The 20516-nt window shown below is 40.3% G+C and overlaps 2 protein-coding genes across 2 annotated transcripts in view; both read right to left on the reverse strand.

Moving 5' to 3' along the window:
• Positions 1-5991, reverse strand: part of NDNF (neuron derived neurotrophic factor) — a 43994-nt gene extending 38003 nt beyond the window's left edge. The window contains exon 1 of the mRNA XM_043545645.1: positions 5554-5991. The gene's annotated coding sequence lies outside the window, so the exon portion shown is untranslated. The remainder of the gene's footprint in view (positions 1-5553) is intronic.
• A 5687-nt stretch (positions 5992-11678) lies between these two features.
• TNIP3 (TNFAIP3 interacting protein 3) overlaps positions 11679-20516 on the reverse strand; it is a 109464-nt gene continuing 100626 nt past the window's right edge. The window contains exon 14 of the mRNA XM_043545299.1: positions 11679-15293. Coding sequence (XP_043401234.1) covers positions 15262-15293 — 32 coding nt within the window. The 3' untranslated portion in view covers positions 11679-15261. The remainder of the gene's footprint in view (positions 15294-20516) is intronic.

A 20516-nucleotide genomic window follows, 5' to 3' on the forward strand; every position in this document is an offset into this window, starting at 1 on the left:
CACACACAAGTCTGACTTTTTGCATATGAAAAATCCTAAATGTTAAAATGACATCTACAGTTCTGAGGCCCAGCCTAAGGCCCCCTTAAACATTTCCCTCCCTCTCTATATATGGTTTTAACTTAACATGTATAGGTAAAAAACAAACATAAAATCAGAATAGTCTTAAACTACTGGGGATTTGGTTTTATTTTATATTTTATGACTCAGAAGGAATAGCTGTTGTACAGAACCTATGACACCGCAAAGGCATTTGTGACACTCTCAAGGCCAAGAAATATCAATCTGGTACCTGTTAATGAAATTCAGAATTATTCGGAGGATTAACATTTGTATATAATATCACCATAACTGTATATAGCACTATATAAGAGAACACTGAAACTACACTGATCAAGCTCACATGGCAGGATTATTTAATTCATGAGCAACAATGTTTGAGAAAATCTGAACACGCAGAATAGGAACAGCTTATTTTATGGGGAACACCAAAAAAAAAAAAAAAAAAAAAAAAAAAGAACTTAAAGGAAAGTAGTATTGGCTGGATCCTGGAAAATAAGATACGTTATTTTCTTTGTCTGGAAGAGTTCAAATTATATTTGATTCTCCCTAATTGACATGGAGCAATAGAAGACGACAAGCTGGTATCATGACTAGGTGTTATCCTAGTGACTGAAAATAAAAGAAAATGACCCCTGGGCTTCAGCCTTATTTGTTTTAATTCAAATTCTGCATTATTGACTTTAGCAACTACAAAACACAACTAAATGAGGCATGATAGAGCATGTGGCTTCTATAAAATAATAACTAGCAGCTAGAAAGCACTTAGATCAAAGAGTGTATCCATCTATATTAACTTAGATGTCCTACTTCTTTTTTCTCACCCAAGCGCTCCCAGTGGGTGTAACAACTAATTGCAACATTTCATGTGTGCTAGACATTCATTTATGCAGAAAAGGACAGAAAGGTACGACACACCAGTTAGCAAATTACAGCGAAGGCATTGTTGAAGAGAGAGGCTATTGCTTTAAGATTGAATTCAGAGGTACAAATACAGAGCCAAACGAACATACTTCTTCTGGTGGTTATGAGCAGCATCTGACTAACATCTCGACAAACTGAAGTAAACATAAGAATGAAAAGCATTACACACAAATGTATCTGATTTGATGCATCTGAAGAAGTGGGTTTTTTACCCACAAAAGCTTATGCCCAAATAAATCTGTTAGTCTTTAAAGTGCCACCGGACTCCTTGTTGTTTTTGTGCATAGACTAACATGCTACCCCCTGATACTTGACACACAAATATAGTAGATGATCAGCAAGGGCCTGTTTTTTAAAGATATTTAGATCCTATTCTCAAAAGCATCTAGTTGCCTAGCACTCAAAGAAATCAATGAGTTTGAGTGCCTAGGTGCTTTTGAAAATCCCACTAGGTACCTAAATACCTTTAAAAATCTGGCCCTAAGTACCTTGGAAACCATGGTGCTTTGTACAGAGTTCACCATACGGTTGAAACTTTTCATTTCTCTCTGAGGTGTTGGTTTGCATCACACTTTCCCCATAGAATAGGGATAGGGTGACCAATCGGGACAGGGGTGGAGGGTAATAGGTGCCTATATAAGAAAAAGCTCCAAATATCGGGACTGTCCCTATAAAAACAGGGATTTACAATTTTTCCTTTTGAAACATTGCATATTAGTTCCTTTCTGACATCCAACATTTAAAAAAGGAAAACTAAGCAGAGACAAATGTTATAAACTAAGGAGTGCTGCTGTATAGTTTATAAGAGTGTCTTGGAACTGTTGAGAGAACCTGGGTGATTCATGCAAAGCCTGCTCTGGATGTTTCCAGATTCTGGAAAGCCTCTTTTGGAAGTTTGGGCTGCAGAAAGATACTTTTGAACTTTGGAATTTGTGTCTAACAGCTTTCAGTTTTAGCAAACTCATTCTAGATAGCTTCAAATGAGGCAGAAGCTACTTATAGGTACCAAATAATTCTCCCATAAAACACTCCCCGTGCTGCAATCCCAATCTGAATGGCACTGGGTCTGTTCAAGGTCCCAGGGAAATTTGTTGCCATGGAATCAGATAGTTAAACAGAAAGATTAAACATTGTTTGCTTGCTTAAACTCTAAGCCTAAAATGAACCTAAGAACTAATGGGCCAAATTCTGCTCTCAGGTACTTAGAGCAACTCCACTGATGTTCGAAGGGTTACATAAGGGTAATAGAACAGAATTTAGCCAGTATTTCTGGACTATCCTATTAGAATGTTGTATAACTGTTGCACACTTATTCCCTCTTATCTGAAGAGGGTGAAGTATTCTTAGGACAGGTCACTACACATTATACTCTGGGGGGGAAAATCTCATTGTTGCCTGCGCCACCCATGTTGAAGATAAGCATAACGCCTTCGCAGGCAAACTGTTCACACTGTTCAGTAATGTATTAAGTTAGTTGTTTGGTTATCTGGAGAACAAATGTGCTCCTGAAAAGGTTTGAGACAGTTCTGTGAGCTGCCACGGGTACCCGCATAGCATATGCGGAGGTACACGGTGGCAGTGGTGTGCGAATATATCTGTGGTTTCTGAATACGCAATAATATTATTCTTTTAGAAAAAGTTGACAAACATGCTTAATAGACAATCACACTTAATCCTTGTTTTCTTTTCCACACTTAAAGGTTTGAATAGCTTTTTTGTTAAGCACGGTAAGCTTAGGGTTGGTTCCTTCTCCCCCTTCCCAACGGTATATTTTTCTCTCTAACCCATTAAGCAAGCTTCTCAGTGCACTGATTTTAGACATGTTTTATAACTGAGGTGTTTTAAGTTGTTTTAAACTGTTGTCATTAAACCCATGAAACGGAGGTGGAGGGGAAAGGGAAGGTTTGAGAAAGAATGAACACAGAAACTTTTCAGCAGCCCCAAACTAGAGATTAAAAAAAATCAAAGAGGGTTGAAGCAGACAAATAAGGATGGCTGCAAAAAAGCATTTCTTTTTCAATTATGAAAGTTTAACACCAATGGCGTTTTCCATTAAAGGCAAGCATCTCTAAAAGTCAGAACTGCCATTCAGCTTAGCTCTGTGACATGAAAAATTCAGTGCAGATCTGTTCTACATCCTATTTTATCAGCTTTTCCAGCAAGCTCTTCGGAAGAGCTTTATCCATCAAAACAACAGCTCCATCTAGTGGGTTATCATAAAAAGGTCAAAATAGCACAGAGTAGCACTTTTTTTCTAAGGGCCACAATGCAGTTGATGATTATTTTACTATCTGATTTGTTGGGAGCAGGATTTTGTGATGAGAACAATTCTAACAAACAGCTCTCTATCTTCAATTTTTAAGTCGTATTTTAATTGTTCACTATATTTTCATACACTAAAGTATTCTTTTCAGAGATTGTGCTGTCTGTGTATAATAGATATAGATATTATCCCACCACCTAAACATTTAGGTCTCACAAGACAAAGTCACAAATAGGCTTCGGTGAGAAAGTCTCCCTCTTTATGCAACATGAAAATAACTTATGCAATGATCTTAAAGCATTTTGCAAATATTAAATACACTTTACATCATTTTACTGATGCGGAAAATGAGGCACAGAGAGATTAAGTGACTTGCTTCAGGTAACACAAGTCAATGACAGAATCAGGAGTGGAAACCATTCCCAGTTGCCTACTCTAGCGCCTAGAAATTTGGCCTCTTTGTATAACTAAGAATCACCTAATGGGACAAACAGGCAACTCAGATATTCCAGAGAGAATTTCCAAATTTGTTCTTAAGACTGTTCTTATAGTTGTGAATTCTGTGATGGGACATTGAGTCAGTGTTTAGTTACTATTACGGATATTTTACTGAGTCTACTTACAAAAGCTACTTCAAGGATCTGTGCTTCCTGTCTTAAATGAATGGAAGTTAAAAGCCAATGCAGAAGATTACAAATGAATTCTACATTGAAAAAAACACTTCACTGATTTAATTGGCCAGGGAATCAATAACTAATATTTGATCTTGTAATATTTTTTACCCTATTTTTGCCCAATACAGTGTATCTGAGTACATGTGCAAATCCAAAGAACAAACAATCATGTAACAACTGGAAAAGTTTGACTCTGTGGATACCCACCACACCAGCAATCTTTTCTTGGTTAAAAAGAGTGTAGTGTATAGGAATAGAGCAGTAGCCCTTCAAAGAGTTTCCTGAGCCCTCTAGTGGAGTTCACTGTGTTCTATGTTATGGGAGCCACCAGAAATCATCCAGAGCAACAAGATGCATATAGCTAAGCGTTGCATGTTAATGTATAGTTAGTAAACATTATTAATGGGTTTTTCCCATATTAATGTTTCATAAAGAACAAAAGACAACAGAGAAAAATTCTATTTACACTTCCCTGGGCAAAGCGCGGCAGCACACCGGAGGATATTCAAAACAGATTTATTTGGAAATCCTAACAAGTGAGGATTTCTAGAAAATGGTCAGTTGCAAAGAGAACTGGAGAAGGAACTGAAGACGTGTCTGTGCATGGTCTTATGGAGAACCCATGGATATTCCTAAAGATATTAGGAAATCTGTGTAGACACGCTCACAATCAAAGTCCTAAAGACCAGCAAGGAACAGATAGGATAAACTTATTAAATCCTTCCCCTCATTTTTATAATACCGATTGCAGAAGCACTGAAAATCAGGTAAACCAGATATATGGGATGGAAAGAGCATCCTTAAACTAAAAGCCTGGAAAACTGGAGTCATCTACTTAAAGACAGGTTACTCTATGTAGAGTCACTGTAAGCATTTTTAGACAGGCCAGTGAAGCAATTTTTCATACCTGATCAGTTTGCCTCCCGATTTTCACACCCAGAAAACATAACCAACATTCGTCCATTGTAAGCACCACTAGGCCTGAGGATTTTGAAGATGGTTATCAAGATTCTTTGGGACACCCCAACACTTAATCTATGTTAATATAAAAATATGCATGCAAGAATTTTCATAAGCCCCAAATTGCCTAATGCAGGAGAATTGGAGTCCAGGCAGCTAGGGCTAGGGTCCACACAAATATGCCTGTCTTTTAAGAATTTTTGCAAGGGAGAACTATCCAAATAAGCCGAGTCTGGGAGGCCACTGCAGGTGTGTGCGTGCCTTGTGGGGACTATGACCACTTATACAGCTGTATGCAAACATACATTGCTAAAACTAGGCAGTGAGGAAGCATTATTATTATAGTACCCATTTTATAGTGTAGGAAAGATTAAACTCCATGAACAAGACTGTAGATAGAGTACATGTCAAAGCTGGGAGGGATGAAAATGCAGGCATCCTTTTGTTTTTCGGCTCGTGCTCTGTTCAGGAGACCACACCAACCCTCATGTTGTTGAGCTGCCCTTCTTGTAACAGGCTTTTAGTGACCTTAGTCTCACTGATGGCAGCCTGGGCAGCACTGCTCCTCACAGGAGTGAGGTTCTTCACCCAAATCAAGGGACTCACGTCCATAGATTCAACAGTCCCCAAGGGGCAGCCCTGCGGGGCTGTATGATGGAGTGCTGTACTCACCACAGTTATGGCACCTCCTCCTGGGCATTCTGGAGAATAGCTCACCAGGATAACACCTGTCCCCATGGCTGAAAGCCATCCCTCCACCTCGGTCTCTTTGTCTTCAGCCCCTCTCTTGCTCCAGGAGCTGCTGCGGCCTCTTTGTGACTCAGCCTGCCTATGCACTGCCCCACGGGTGGTTGGGGAACCCAGGCCTGCCTGCCCTCTACTTCAGGTTCCAGCTCAGGGATCTTCTAGTCAGCAGTCAAGGTCTGTTCCACCCTGTACCTTGCTGTATTTCTCCGAACCCTTTCCTAACCTACCTGCTCTCCTTTCCTTCTCTGGGTCTGCCAGCTTCACTGCTCCCTCCTCCCAGGGAGCAACTGCAGCCTGCACATTTCCGCAGCCTCCCAAACACTCCTCCCTCTTTCTAGGGAGCGAATACAGCCTTTCCCAGCACTTCCATCTGTTACCAGCTTCCTGGCTTATATAGGTCCCAAATGTTCCTGCCCAGATGACTTTCTTCTAATTAAGTCTTCTCTTGCAGTCTTAATTCCCCCCAGCTTGCTGCCTAATAGGCTAATTGGCCCCTTTGGCCTGCCTTAACCCTGTCAGGGCAAGTGTGGGGTGCGCACCGCATCACAGGCTGTAAGAGGGATCGTGAATTAAAACAAGGTCTTTATATCTCAAAAATCAGCAACCAGCTTTCATCCTCAGCTAAAGGTTTGCACTGGTTACATTTTCAAGGAGCTTTGAGAGCTTCTCACCTTCTGCCTGCAACAAGTATCCTTTAAAGTAAAAATAATGGAAAACTGAGAGTGGCTCTAACATTTCCAGGTACAGCAGAAGCTCAGAATTATGAGCTAACTGGTCAACCACACACCTCATTTGGAACTGCAAATATACAATCAGGCAACAGCAGAGACAAATAAAATAAAAATACAGTACAGTACTGTGTCAAATGTAAAGTACTAAAAAATAAAGGGAAAGTTTAAAAAAATATTTGACAAGGTAAGGAAACTTTCCATGCTTGTTTCATTTAAATTAACATGGTAAAAACAGCATTTTTCTTCTGCATAGTAAAGTTTCAAAACTGCATTAAGTCAACTTTCAGTCATAAACTTTTGGAACAACCATAATGTTTTGTTCATAGTTACGAACAATCCCCATTCCTGAGGTTTGTAACTCTGAGGTTCTATTGTAAATCAAGTTGGGTGGTAGGGGCTGGCTCTGATTCTGACACTAACTGAATCAATGTAATACAAGAATGAGAGCTTTCTTCCCAGCAAAGGTAGGATCTGAAGTTTACTTCTTTCCTGCCATGTTTAACCGTTCACAAAGAAAGTTGTGGAAGACCGGAATTTGCTACAAGTATCATTTTATTTGGATATCCTGATTGTGTTTGGAAGAACTCTGGAGAAAGTTGAAGAAAGATTTCTAAAAGCATTAGTCTGGTTAGAAGCCTATAGACTGAAGCTATTAATTGATAAATGCCAGTTCTGCCAGAGATCAGTCAAATAGATGGGTCATATTGTGTCTTAAAAAGGTGAAGGTACAGATCCTGATAAAATAGAGGCACACACTTATATGGCCATGCCCACAACATTACATAGACCTCAAGACCTTTCTATGATTTAGTGGCTACTTCTGCAGATCTGTGAAGAATTATGCTATTAGTGTAAAGCCATTGAATGAATACCAGGCAATACCAGTGCAGTACAGAGAAAAGGAAATGCAAGTCAAAAACTAAGAAGTCCACAAAGCTTCTTGATAGGGTTGCCAACTTTCTGACTGAACAAAACCGAACACCCTTGCCCCAAACCTTCTCTGAGGTCCCGCTCACACTACCCCCAATCCCTCCCCACCCTCCCTCCCTCATTCCTTCATTTTCACCGGGCTGGGGAGGGTCCCTTTTCGACCAGGTGTTCGGTTGAAAACTGGATACCTGGCAACCCTATTTCTTGAACAGAAACATTATGAGCCCTGGAAATCCTTTGGGACCCGATGAGATGAGACAAGGCCTTCTGATAGTGGAAACATAAGGAACTCTTCTGGTCTACAAGATCAAACCTGAGACAAGGCAGGGTCAAATAAACATAGAATATAAGAATCTCCTGTTATCCATAGGAGACGTTCTATAACTTTGGATCTGAGCAGCAAAAGGGTGCTGGAAAGAAGTCATCAGACAAAGCTTGTGTAACCCACATACCGTCTGGGTGTGGTGTTCTGTCCTACCTGGTGGCACCGGGACCACTTAAAGAGAGAAAATTAAATGAATCTGCTCTACAGCCTTAGGTAACAGGCAGTTGGCTTTTAGCTCATGCAGTAGAGACTCATGCACTAAGCTCCTGAGGTCCCCGGTTCAATCCCGCTCACCGACGAGGGTGGTTGTCAGCGGTGTTACAAGTGGGGACTCCTCCGGGGTTTCAACTGGGAAGACTCTGAAGCTCCGGACGTGCTTCCTCAGCTAGGGGAAGTATGTAACCCACACACCTTCTGGGTGTGGTGTTCTCTTCCATCTAGTGGCACCGAGATCATTGAGAGAGATATATAAAATGAGTCTGCTAACAGCCAGTTGGCTTTTAGCTCATGCACTAAGCTCCAGAGGTCCCTGGTTCCATACTGCCTGCCAATGACTGGGGTCTGTTAGCATTATGCTTGCAGTAGGCCTCCTGGGGCTAATCAGTCATGGAAGTGAGACTGATGTACCCTAATGTGGACACCAGTTTGTGGCTGAGTCCTTCCCCTTCACTGATGTATAACTATTGTAAAGCAAACAGCAGCTGAAAAAGAAAAGCTCATGGCCAGTACTTTGAAGTTCTGGCTATGGAGACACTATTAGCCTAGAAAAGAAAATATTCTGAGGGGGGGGAGTTTTTGGACTGGCACTGCTTTGGGTGAGGCCTGATGAAGCTGGAGTTCAATGTCGTTAAACAAATCTTATTCACTTTCTGTATTACACTAGCCCCTGGAGGCAGTGGACACTGACCCTTGACATATGACAGTTAAAACTTTTAGTAACCACGTGCTGTGACGGGGGCCAGTAAACCTCTTACCAACACATTCCTATGTGTTAGTCTTATTCCATGGTGCACTCCAGGACAGTTGCGTCTACTCAAATTAAGGACCATGAAAAGTTGTGTGTTAAGGAAATACAACACATACATTGGGAAAAGAGCATGTGTTATACTTTGTGTTTGTCTGTAAGGCTCAAATCTTCGTAAGGGTATATATACACTTGAATGGACATAATTTAGACATGCAAGTATCCAGTGTGTGCACAAATGGGGATTTCGCTCACATGTGTATGCAACCCACAACTTGCATACACGCACAGTGCTATCTGAGTACTTGAGCTATGTGCATGTATTTTTTGCATATGACTACAGAGAAGTCAGGTAGAATTTAATAGTGACAAAACCAAGAGAACGATATAGAACTTCAATAGGTGTCTATAGAATGTATTCTAAAAGACCACAGAATTTAAGAGAATAAGTGATAAATTATTTTAAACAGCCTATGGAATTTAATAGAAATGAATATCCCTTCAATAGAAATGTATAGACTTGGTCAAATATTCTAAACAAAGGTTAGCCAGAATGAATAGCATTTATTTAGTGGTCCTGAAGGTCCTCAGTATTATAAATACAACGCATAGCATTGCCGTATCATCTAATTTGTATGAATCAATGTACATTATATATTTGTCATTTCTTTTAAAATGATGATGGAAAGACCCAGCATGTTCAAAAGTTAGGCAGGCTATTAAAAATACCCAGACCCACAATGATGGGGAGAAACTAACTAGAGCTGCTGAGCTAATTAGATTTTCATAACATGGATTTGGTTCACACTAAACTTGAAAGCTGTAAGGAAGTTCACTTCCTACCAGCACCCTTGACCCCCTCCACCACAGAAAGTTTTTTGGTTGCTTTTCCTATGTGTCTTTTATCTATGCTTTAATGGTAACACTTGACTACAAATGGGTTGCAAGTGCTTTAGGGCTTCAAAGTTTGCACTCGCTAAAGAGAAAACTTTTATTAATCAGGGTTCAGTTATTTTGGGGGGTGGGGGGTGGGGAGGAGAAAGATTTCTGTCAGCACAGTAATAGCATTCCAAGCCCCCTGCACATGGGAATTCTACTTCTCACAACTCTCGACTGGCTCATAAAATGTAAAGGCATGGTTTGCTGTGACTACAAAGTAAAAGACTTTGGAGAAAGGAGTGAGAAAACTGGACACTGTCATAAGCATCTGTGGAACAGTGGGAATTTATGGAAAGTTTGTCAGTAGTAGCCCTATCAAAGCCTCTCCATGGGAGCACTATTAAATTAATAGCACATTCAGATTAACTGGCACTTTTCTGGCAATATATTTTTTATGGCTCGACAGGTATATGTTAATACAAAACCCTGGTTAACAGGGATATTCCTATACTGGAGACTTTTTTTTTTTTTCGGGTCAAAGACATGTCCTAAATCAATTCTCTATCAGGCTAAAATAGATACACAGCACTAATACTCAGCCTCACCCATGGTCCCAAAATACCCGGCTGTGTCTGCTGAAATTATCCATAGGGAAATATTTAACAATGCTGCTATTGAAATTGTTGACATTAAGCACTGGAGAGAATATGGTTGGGCAAGTCACATCTCTTGCACACTTGGACCACATTCATTCCTGGTATAAATCAACTGACTTCTGTGGAATTAACATCTCTATTTGAATGTCTGTTCTATGCTCTTCCATATAGATTCATATACCATGTGCATCCCCGTAGCATCCTAGTCAGTGTGACCATGTCCTCAGTGGAGTTACACCGGGGATAAATTTGGCCCATTATTTTGATCTGCAGATTCAGGGTATATCTACACTGGAGCTGGAGATGTAATTTCCAGCTCAAGCAGACTGTGTGTGTGTGTAGACTAGCAACCCAAGTACGTACCTTCAGTTTTAGATGGGTCAGCAAAGAAGTAGTGTTGGTATTTGTGACCCAGCCAGCACCTGATCAATAAACCCCCTAGGTAAATCTCAGGTTAAGTTTGGATACCACCTAAAAGTTCAGAAACTCATCTGAGCTTTATCTGAATATTAGGACATGCTTTCTAGCAATATTTCTAGTACCTCCAGTTTCTGGTCTGGGTTGCAGCTTCCAGGCTGGATGAGAACCAGCAAATATGAATACTTTTGTAAGATGTTACCTGAACTTTTTCTAGACTCCAAAAGCATTCATTTCAGGGCAAGTTCTAGTCTTAGGGAAACGGTCAGGTTGGTGTTTATGAAATCCATGCCAGTTTGCCTATTCTTAGGGCTACACTCTGGCTTTAAGCCCCTGCCACAGTTAGTGGGGGTAAGTGGGAGCGGGGTGGGCACCGGCAACAGCTCTCAGCAGAAGCATTGTGCTGTTACCAGTTACAGCAGTGTAATGCTGTTGACTTGAATGGATTAACTCGGTTTACACCCCTGTGAGCAGATAATCAGGCCCATCGTTTGCGCAGAAGGAACACCGCCTGTAGGCTGGAACAGAAACTTCTCCCCCCCCACCCCACCCCCAATACATTTCCCTGACATCTCCTTTCCTAGCCCAGCTAACCCATACCAGTAACTGAGTGACATCATGGACTGGGGAGAGAGGTGCCAAAAAGCAGATTTATTCTTCCCCCGGAGATGTCACCTCTCCTTTTATCAGGTTACCCTGAAGCCTGCTTTCCACTCCATGACATCACCCTTCTCCCTGCCCAAGTGCATTTCCATCAGCAGTGGGAAATGCCATCAGTCATTTCAGTCCTGGAAAAGCTGGATAGTTAATCTGTTCTCTTGCCTTTTATTGGGCCAACACAGTTCTGATCCACATTTTCAAGCCCATAGGTCTTGTGTCACATAGTGATTGACAGATTGCTTTAATAAATGTGCTTCACCACATACCTGACTTGTTTGCCTTCATTTGTCTGACCTCTCCGTCTCCATAGACACAACTTTCCCCACGAGCTTATTGCATGATCTGTAACTAGCATAGGCCCATTGCTCTCCCAGAAGCAATCCTCAAAACAGGAAGCACCTGGGTGTTCTCTATTTATGGGGCAGGTGGAGAAGAAACAGAGTAAGTGGCTGCTGTAAGTGAAAATACAGAATTAACCAGCACCCAGGTTTATGGTGGGAGTGTGTTTTATTAATCAAGAAAATACATTACTTTCCCATGGTGCTTATACACCTTTCAACTTGCATCTACAAAATCAGAGACACTGTCTACCATTTACAGCAAGGGAAGAAAAAAAAATCTCTTATGTAAAGTTAAAATACTAAGATCAGGTTTAAATAAATCTCACAGGTATTTTTGAATTTTGGGGATTATTTCAACCAAAGTAAAGGTATATTGTAAACGCAGTGCAAAGGTGATGCGAGGGGTGGGGTTGCCAATGTAACTTGCAGTTTATCAAGGTAAGACAAGACAAACAAACTGGAGCTAGGGAGGCTGAGCTTTAGCTTATCATAAATTGTAGTCATGTGATGCCAAACTCTTGCTAATGCTTAGACTAGACTAAGGCTTTTACATGGCCTTTCATGCTCCTAGAACCTCAAGGCATTTTATCATCAAGAGGACCCCAGACTCATGGCTGGCGTACAACATGGGCCATCAAATAGAATAGTCTATTTCACCTCTACAACTCATGTTTAAACACTTTTTTAATTAATTGGGTATAATAAATTACTGTTTTCACAGAAAATAAGGTCTTCGTTGCTGAGCTGCTTGAAAGCATTCTTGCTATAATTAATGACCATTTACATAGCAACATAACACTTTACACAATGGAGAATACCACCCAATTCTCTTCTGCAAAGAGGTTACAGTCTAAGGCCCCAATCCCCCAAGGAGCTCTTTTCCTTATTCTAATAAAGTTCCATTTTCAGTATTTTAAAAAATGACTCAGCAATTCTTTATCATGGTCATATGTCAACACTGACTGCTTGATTTATGCTGCCCATTAATCTCCGTTCTCTAGAATTTATTTTAACACTCCCAAACTTTAAACAGCTTCCAACAGACACCTTTATGAAAAAGCCAGCCTGCCACGAAAGTATGCCACATCCTTGATTGCATATTTGGTCCCCCTTATCCACTGCTGCAATACAAATAAATTGGAGAAAGCTAAATGGGAAGGTTAAAAAAGAGAAATGGGATGATATTTGGGAAAGAAAAATATTGACTGAAGATAGGGGAGTAACAGGAGATCTTATAAAAGGTGGAATAATCTTCCAAAGAATGTGAAAGAAGCTCCATTATTCAGATTGGACAAAGCACTGGAACTGGAGATAACAATTCCGTAGAAATGAATCACAGTAAGTTTAATCTAATTGATTTCCCCACCCCTCCCCAGTTGTCTGTCAAACAGATAAACCAGTTCTTTGGTGTGTGCTGTTCTAATGTGACAACACTAATTCAGAGAGAAGACAGTGCCTGGATTTGGGGAATGTAGCATCACATAAAACGTAAACAGACCTCTTCCTTCCACTCCCACCATATTAGAAGCAAAGCCTCACAATTAGCGTCACTGAGATTTGTGCAAGTAAATATTTACAGAATCAGGCTCTAGCCAACTCACCATTAAAAACACTGTGTCCATACCAAGAAAAAAAAAAAGTTAGCAATGCAAACTCTGTTTTCTTAGCATGAATGACTCATGTTGAGTCATCTCTGCTTAGGCCAGATAATGGTTCCTCAAACTATATAATGAGTTAAGCTTCACAAACAGAAGGCGCAACCTTCATAGTTAGTTGAGCAGAAGGGCTGAAGTGAATCAAATGGGGGTTTGTTGGCTGTAACACCAGATATACAGAAGCTTGTCTGTTTTGAACATTCACTACAGCTGAGCGTTGGGTATTCTTCCCACAACACTGGTCACCTGCTGAGAGTCTGAATTGAATTAGGTTACATTATAATTGGATTTTCCTAAGGCACTGCATTAGCATTTTCCATGATCTCACCCTTATTAGCCAAATCATTAATCAGGAGTTGTCTGCTAGTTAAATTATCTGCTGCTACAGTGTCTGTAAGCCAGCTTCATACCCATGCAGAGATAGCAGCTTCAATGGACACTTGGGCTTTTATGCCACAGGTTTCTAAAAAATCATGAAAAAATAGTTATTCTCCAGAGAATGGTTAATTTAGGATTTTGGTCATGTCCCTCTTGGTCTGCGTGACCAAGAAGGGCGGGATTCGTCTCCTTGAATGCAAAAAACGAAGCGGTTGGAGGAATTAATTTAATTGCAGAGAAATCCTTTCCCAGGGATTGTTTTCCATTGGGTCTGAATTCAAATGCTGAAAACATTTAATCCGGGAAGGTTATCATTTTAATGCAAAAGTCTTTGTACATTAATGGGAATAAAAATGGATTGTTATTAATGTGGGAATTATCCTGCATATGGCTATGAGGGCTGGTAGGTCCACTTGAAAACTCTGCCTTGGTACAATTTAGGAAAGTGTGGTGTGAAATTAGACTCACACTAAGAAATGTCTACTGATTTAGCAAGAACATCCATTAGACTTTTCATGTGACCTAATGTTTAAGGCACAAGACTTACCCCTATGTAAAGCAGAGCCCCAACAGACTGTGGCAGAATCCCTACAAGAACTGTCCGACTAAATATATGAAGGGAAAGAGCAGTAATACTGTGAGCAGATTACATCATGCAGTATTTGCCAAACATCTGTCATGCTGATTTCCTATAAAGTTTCATGGTTTAAATAGAACTATTCTATCTAAAATGTAATTGTGTTCTCAAATTAAAGGTCGGACAATTATGTTTAGCATTATTAATTACTAAAATCCTCTATAAGTAGAAACTTGTTTTCACGATCAGTATAAATCAGTGGAATATTTCCATTAATATTCCATTTACACAAATATATGCACAAACACAGAATTATGATCATATCCTTTGCAGGCTTTAGGCCCAAGCTTTCTGCTATAGAAATAAATGGAAGAATTGGCCATAACTTAAATGGGAGCAGGTTCAGTGTCTACCATGGAAAACTGAACAACATATGACACAATTAGTTATTATGCAAATGATGTTAAAAAGTAGGGTTGCCATTTGCATCAACCTATTATTAATAATAATCATGTTTATTACAGAAGTGCACTAAAAATGCGGCTCCTTCCTACTAGGCACTGTATAAACACAGAGTAGCAGACAGCCGCTTCTCTGAAGAGCTATCATTCCAATAAATATATATATGCAGCGAAATGAGTGCAGAATTCAAAATGGCACAACAAATAATTTTCAGAAATTAAATAAAATGGATTGTGATTCTTACACAAGATCACAATATTAATGTGCTTAAACATTTTATATTCAAATCGGATGCAGCATCCTCTTAATCCACAGCAGTAGTTAAATGTTGTATCATAAGATGTTTCTATAGATCCCTGTAGCCAGTATGTGCAGCATCTTCCACAAAAGGAAGAGAAGGGAGTGGTGTTTCCCCAGATAATTTAACCAGTTCTTGAAGATCACATCTGTGAAGGATCTATCTGTGTCTCCATCATCACTCCCACCCTCATCCCCACGGGGATTTCACCAGGTACAAATAACATGCACTGGAGACATAAGGAGTTATAGGCAAAAAACAATGAACAATAAAGTTACAAGGAAACATCAGGCTAGCTCCCAGTCTTTCACAGTATGGGAGCATGTGTAATTCATCTGCACTTCTCTAGGTCGTATGCTTTCAGTGATGGACTTCTTTCTCTGAGGAAGTATCTGCAAGTAAATGAATACAAAATGTTTTAAAATTAAAAATATTAACCCGCTTGTGATTAATTTCCCTTTTTCTTACTTGATTTTTTCCTTGAAGAATTGAAGTTCCATATAATCAAAAGCTTACAGTCCCCACAAGTATACAATAAACCAAAAGAGAAACAAGATGGGTTAGGAATGCCATTATTTTAAACAGTGGTCAGTGGTTACCATCTCATAGTCAATTGTAACCTCTCTCAAATACCAGCTGCAAAAGTATATGTTAGGACCTATATGCCACAGCCTTGCACCTAGTGTAGTCATTAACACTTCTGCAAAGTGGGAATAAAATGTGTCAATTCTCATTCGGCAGAGGTTTACGTCCACTTTGCAGAAGTGTAAAAGACTACACAAGGTACAAGGCAGTGACAAATCTAGTAGTATTAACTCTTAGCACATCTGTGGTTCAAGCATATGTCTATGATAGTAACGCAAATGAAAGTGGACAAAATGTCACCACAGAAAGGAAAATACACGATTGCCACTATAAACACATACATCCTTTCTGAAGAAGTTTCAGCAGAAGTTCCTGAAATGTTGTAACATGTTGCTAGGAAGACCGTGAAAAAGCATGCAGTACATCACTTACAAGAAAATAATTAAAACAACAATAGGAAATACTTCCAAGAGTAGTCTGCATTCTGACTATATCAGAGGGAATAATGTACTGCTCCAACATGTTACATCTGTCGTTTACTTCTGAAATTTACAGTACTAATGACATCCAAATGCAGTTAGTCCTGTACTCAGAAGCCAATCACAAAACCTACCAGCCCTTTGGTTCCCAACTGAGGGAAGAATTTGGATGAACATGCTGAGAAGAGGAAATTAAATCCAAAGGTCCATATCTGTGGGCAGGAGATGAAGAGATAACATTGCTGGAATGCCAGGTTTTCATAATAGAACTTTGTCTGTAACATCTACAGCTAGAAGCCAATTTATCACAGAGACATAAAGTGAGTGATGAGTATAAGATGGATAACAATTAGATGATGAATATTTCTCCATTTGTGAAGGTATATATGTAGTGTCTATTCAGCTGACATGCCACGTGGGTTACACATCCTCACACCTGGAAGGATCACCTCACCTTTGATCATAGTACTATTACAATGGCACACCCACACAATTAGAAATAGCAGCAGAATTAACAACGCAATCAATGACTCATGGTAAGTTTCTGAAAAAGGTCTATTTAGGCCTAATTCTACATTGTCTAGAAGGTAGACTGCTGTGCTGGCCTGGGGCCTCCTCACACCTGACAATGCAAGATCAAGACCAGAGAGATATTTTCTTCCCTTATTTTTTCTTACTGCGGACATTTGCCTAAACATACAATCCTGTGGCTAGATTCTGATCTCAGTTACACTGATGTAAATCAGTGTTACTCCAAATCTGTATTTGTACAGATAGCTGAATCCCAAGGCATAACATTGTAGCATCAGCACTGACTGTTATAGAAATGAATGTGTCACAAGAAGGAATGATAATTTCAGGTAAGATTCTCCATGGCCCGGGGTCTTTTGTAGTCATTTACACCCATTCAAATGAACGGAAAACCCTACCAAATCGGAACTGGTAGCATTTTACACCTATTTTGCACAGGTATAAATAACTATACAAGGTACAAGGCAATGGGGAGTTCAGTCCACTGTTTTCATGTTAATATCCTCAGTAATAAAAAAGGAAAGGGTAAAAAACCAAGATAATGTTATAAGCAGAATTATTTCTAAAAAAAGATTTTTCAAAGGTGCCTGTCAAGTGTCAGTATCTGTAACTTTTTAAAACGTTATTGAAAAAATTACAGTGGGAGAGCTAGATTCTCTGTGCTTCATGCAGAACTGAGGTGGTGATGGCCTCAATCCACCTTTGGTCTCTCCAGATCCTAATAACTGTTGGGGACCACTTCAGTTCCTGCCATAAATTAGAAAAGCATAGAGGTGTCCCCCAAAAGGGACAGTCCAGCAGTTGAGAATCAGCCAAGTGCAAGGGCATTCCAGGTATGTTCCCTCCACAGATGGTCAGGGATGGGGTGATATTCAGCTGCCACAATTTAAGAATTACCTTTAAACAAGAAGAATCCCTTGATAAACTGGTTAATTTGGCTTTCTGGCTGCTTTGCAGCAGTGCAAAGCAATTGGCATCGGAGTCTAAATCTGGCCCACAGTAGTTTGCGTTTCAAAAATGCACTGCAGTGAAAACAGACAAAGGGAACTGGGCCCTCACTTAAGCACGAATAGCGTATTTTTGATAGACTCAAGTAATAAACACAGTACTTTCAAAGTTGTTGCATCTACATTAGTGAACAAATACCATGGAACTAATTTTGCATCTCCTTCAGATAATGTATGAGAAAGAAGGAATTTCCCCATGGCAAATGAATGCTTCATGAAACCAACAGGAAAGAATCTAATTAATTAACATCTGTGTATTGACAGTACCAGTATTACCACTGCCATATGAACTCACAATGTAAACCAGAGAAAACCACGTTACTATAAAATGCCTTGATATCTTCCCAATGTCTTCAATCTAATTTAATATTAGCTTATCAATGCATCTGAAGCTATTTAAAATAGCTGGGACCATTTATTGACAGCAAAAGCAGGAAATGAATACATACTGGAACATCCTATTGCGGAGGTGGGCTGTTAGCGTTTAAAGCCATACTACTGTTTAAATTTCATCTCATATTTTCTCAGCGGTCATCTCCAACTGGTATTCAGCTGAAACAATATGGCATTTTCTATGATCTTAAGTTGAAGGTGGATTTTGAAACCAAAATTAGAAAATGAAAACTTCTGCTGTTTCAGGGAACAGAAATTGTAGGTCATCCTGAGTGTGTTGATGGTTTGCATTATAGTGGGAGAAAGGATTATTTGAGCATAATTTCTAAAAATGTTTGAAAGAGCTAAACATGGGGTAAATTGTCAAATTCTTAGTTTCCCATGCGAAGACCAGCTCATGAATACATCCTGGTTTGCTGAAAAAGCTTCAAGCTTTATAAAGGCCAACTTTGAAATACTTGTGCAGTTTCAAATATGCATGCATGTAAGCACACCTTGGGCCCATCAATAATTTCCCATCAAAACTGTTTTCAGCACTTTCCATGGAAAGTGTTAAGTTTTCAGGTTTTCATTTTTTCTCTGAAAAGTTGTAATTTTCAACAGAAAAAAAAATCCATTCTCCCACCAGCTCTAATTATAATATTAGTTGCAGAAGAATGTGTATGTTAAAGGCAAAATTGGCTCCTGAGAACGAGAGGTGGCACTACACTAGGGGTACCTGGACACATCTTGCCTCTAGAGATGTTCAGGTGTCCTGCCACATTTGTGAAATGGTTCCACAGGCTGAGCTCTGCTTACCCCATCTTGGCCTACTTAGCAGCATTAGCTAACCATTCCCATTCTTCCTAGGATCTTGCAACTAAATCAGTACTGCCCGTTGAGCAGGGAGTTAGATGAGGAAGGACTGTTTTATCCTCTTCCTGTGCAGTAAGTCAGGCATCATCTGACCCCAAATTAAAATATATAATGAATATATAAACATTAGAACTAAGAGCTCCAGTACTTAGATCAGGGGTTTTGAAGGGATAAGTGTGCTTCTTGAATATATCTACTGGGGGACCACTAGTTATTTCTGCCAAAATCAAAACAAACCCAAGATGCATCTTGGGAGCAAAAGAGACAACACATGCCAACAGCAAGGACATGTGAGCTCCGAGCAATAAAACCTCTTTTCCAGAGAAATCTTTATGAAAAGAGGGTTTAGGGAAAGTCTCCAAAACCATTTTTTTTCCAAACCATCTTTTCAATTTTGCACAATTAGATGAGGAAAAAAGCCAGCCCCACCTGCTAAATAAACTGAATTAAGTACGCTTGCTGGAATTTTTTATCCTTTGCCCCTAAAGCAAATAAAAACAAATTCCAAGAACACTGAGTGTTATAGCACGTAAAGTAGGTTTAGGAACTGGTGCCCCACAAGGGAAGCATGAACATGAGAGCAAGGCTAGATTGCAAGAAAGTGAGGAAAGCCTCAGACTTGAGATCTAGCAAAAATCCAGGCACAAAGTAAAAGAGGAGGGGCCAGGTTCAGCCCTGCAGAAAGCAGGTGCAGCTCCATTAGAGTCAAGCCACTGCTACGCTTGCAGGCCCTTGTTCTCATGGGAGACGTCAATCACCCTGATACCTGCTGGGAGAGCAATATAGCGGTGCACAGACAATCCAAGAAGTTTTTGGAAAGTGTAGGGACAATTTCCTGGTGCAAGTGCTGGAGGAACCAACTAAGGGCAGAGCTCCTCTTGACCTGCTGCTCACAAACAGGGAAGAATTAGCTGGGGACGCAAAAGTGGAGGGGAACCTGGGAGGCAGTGACCATGAGATGGTCGAGTTCAGGATCCTGACACAGGGAAGAAAGGAGAGCCGCAGAATACGGACGCTGGACTTCAGAAAAGCAGACTTTGACTCCCTCGGGGAACTAATGAGCAGGATCCCCTGGGAGAATAACAAGAGGGGGAAATGAGTTCAGGAGAGCTGGCTGTATTTTAAAGAATCCTTATTGAGGTTACAGGGACAAACCATCCCGATGTGTAGAAAGAATAGTAAATATGGCAGGCGACCAGCTTGGCTTAACAGTGAAATCCTTGCTGACCTTAAACACAAAAAAGAAGCTTACAAGAAGTGGAAGATTGGACAAATGACCAGGGAGGAGTATAAAAATATTGCTCAGGCATGCAGGAGTGAAATCAGGAAGGCCAAATCACACCTGGAGTTGCAGCTAGCAAGAGATGTTAAGAGTAACAAGAAGGGTTTCTTCAGGTATGTTAGCAACAAGAAGAAAGTCAAGGAAAGTGTGGGCCCCTTACTGAATAAGGGAGGCAACTTAGTGACAGAGGATGTGGAAAAAGCTAATGTACTCAATGATTTTTTTGCCTCTGTCTTCACGATCAAGGTCAGCTCCCAGACTACTGCACTGGGCAGCACAGCATGGGGAGGTGACGACCAGCCCTCTGTGGAGAAAGAAGTGATTCGGGACTATTTAGAAAAGCTGGCTGAGCACAAGTCCATGAGGCCGGATGCGCTGTATCCAAGAGTGCTAAAGGAGTTGGCGGATGTGATTGCAGAGCCATTGGCCATTATCTTTGAAAACTCATGGCGATCGGGGGAAGTCCCGGACGACTGGAAAAAG

This window comes from Chelonia mydas, chromosome 4, assembly GCF_015237465.2.
Source record: "Chelonia mydas isolate rCheMyd1 chromosome 4, rCheMyd1.pri.v2, whole genome shotgun sequence".
In the NCBI taxonomy this organism is placed as follows: domain Eukaryota; kingdom Metazoa; phylum Chordata; order Testudines; family Cheloniidae; genus Chelonia; species Chelonia mydas.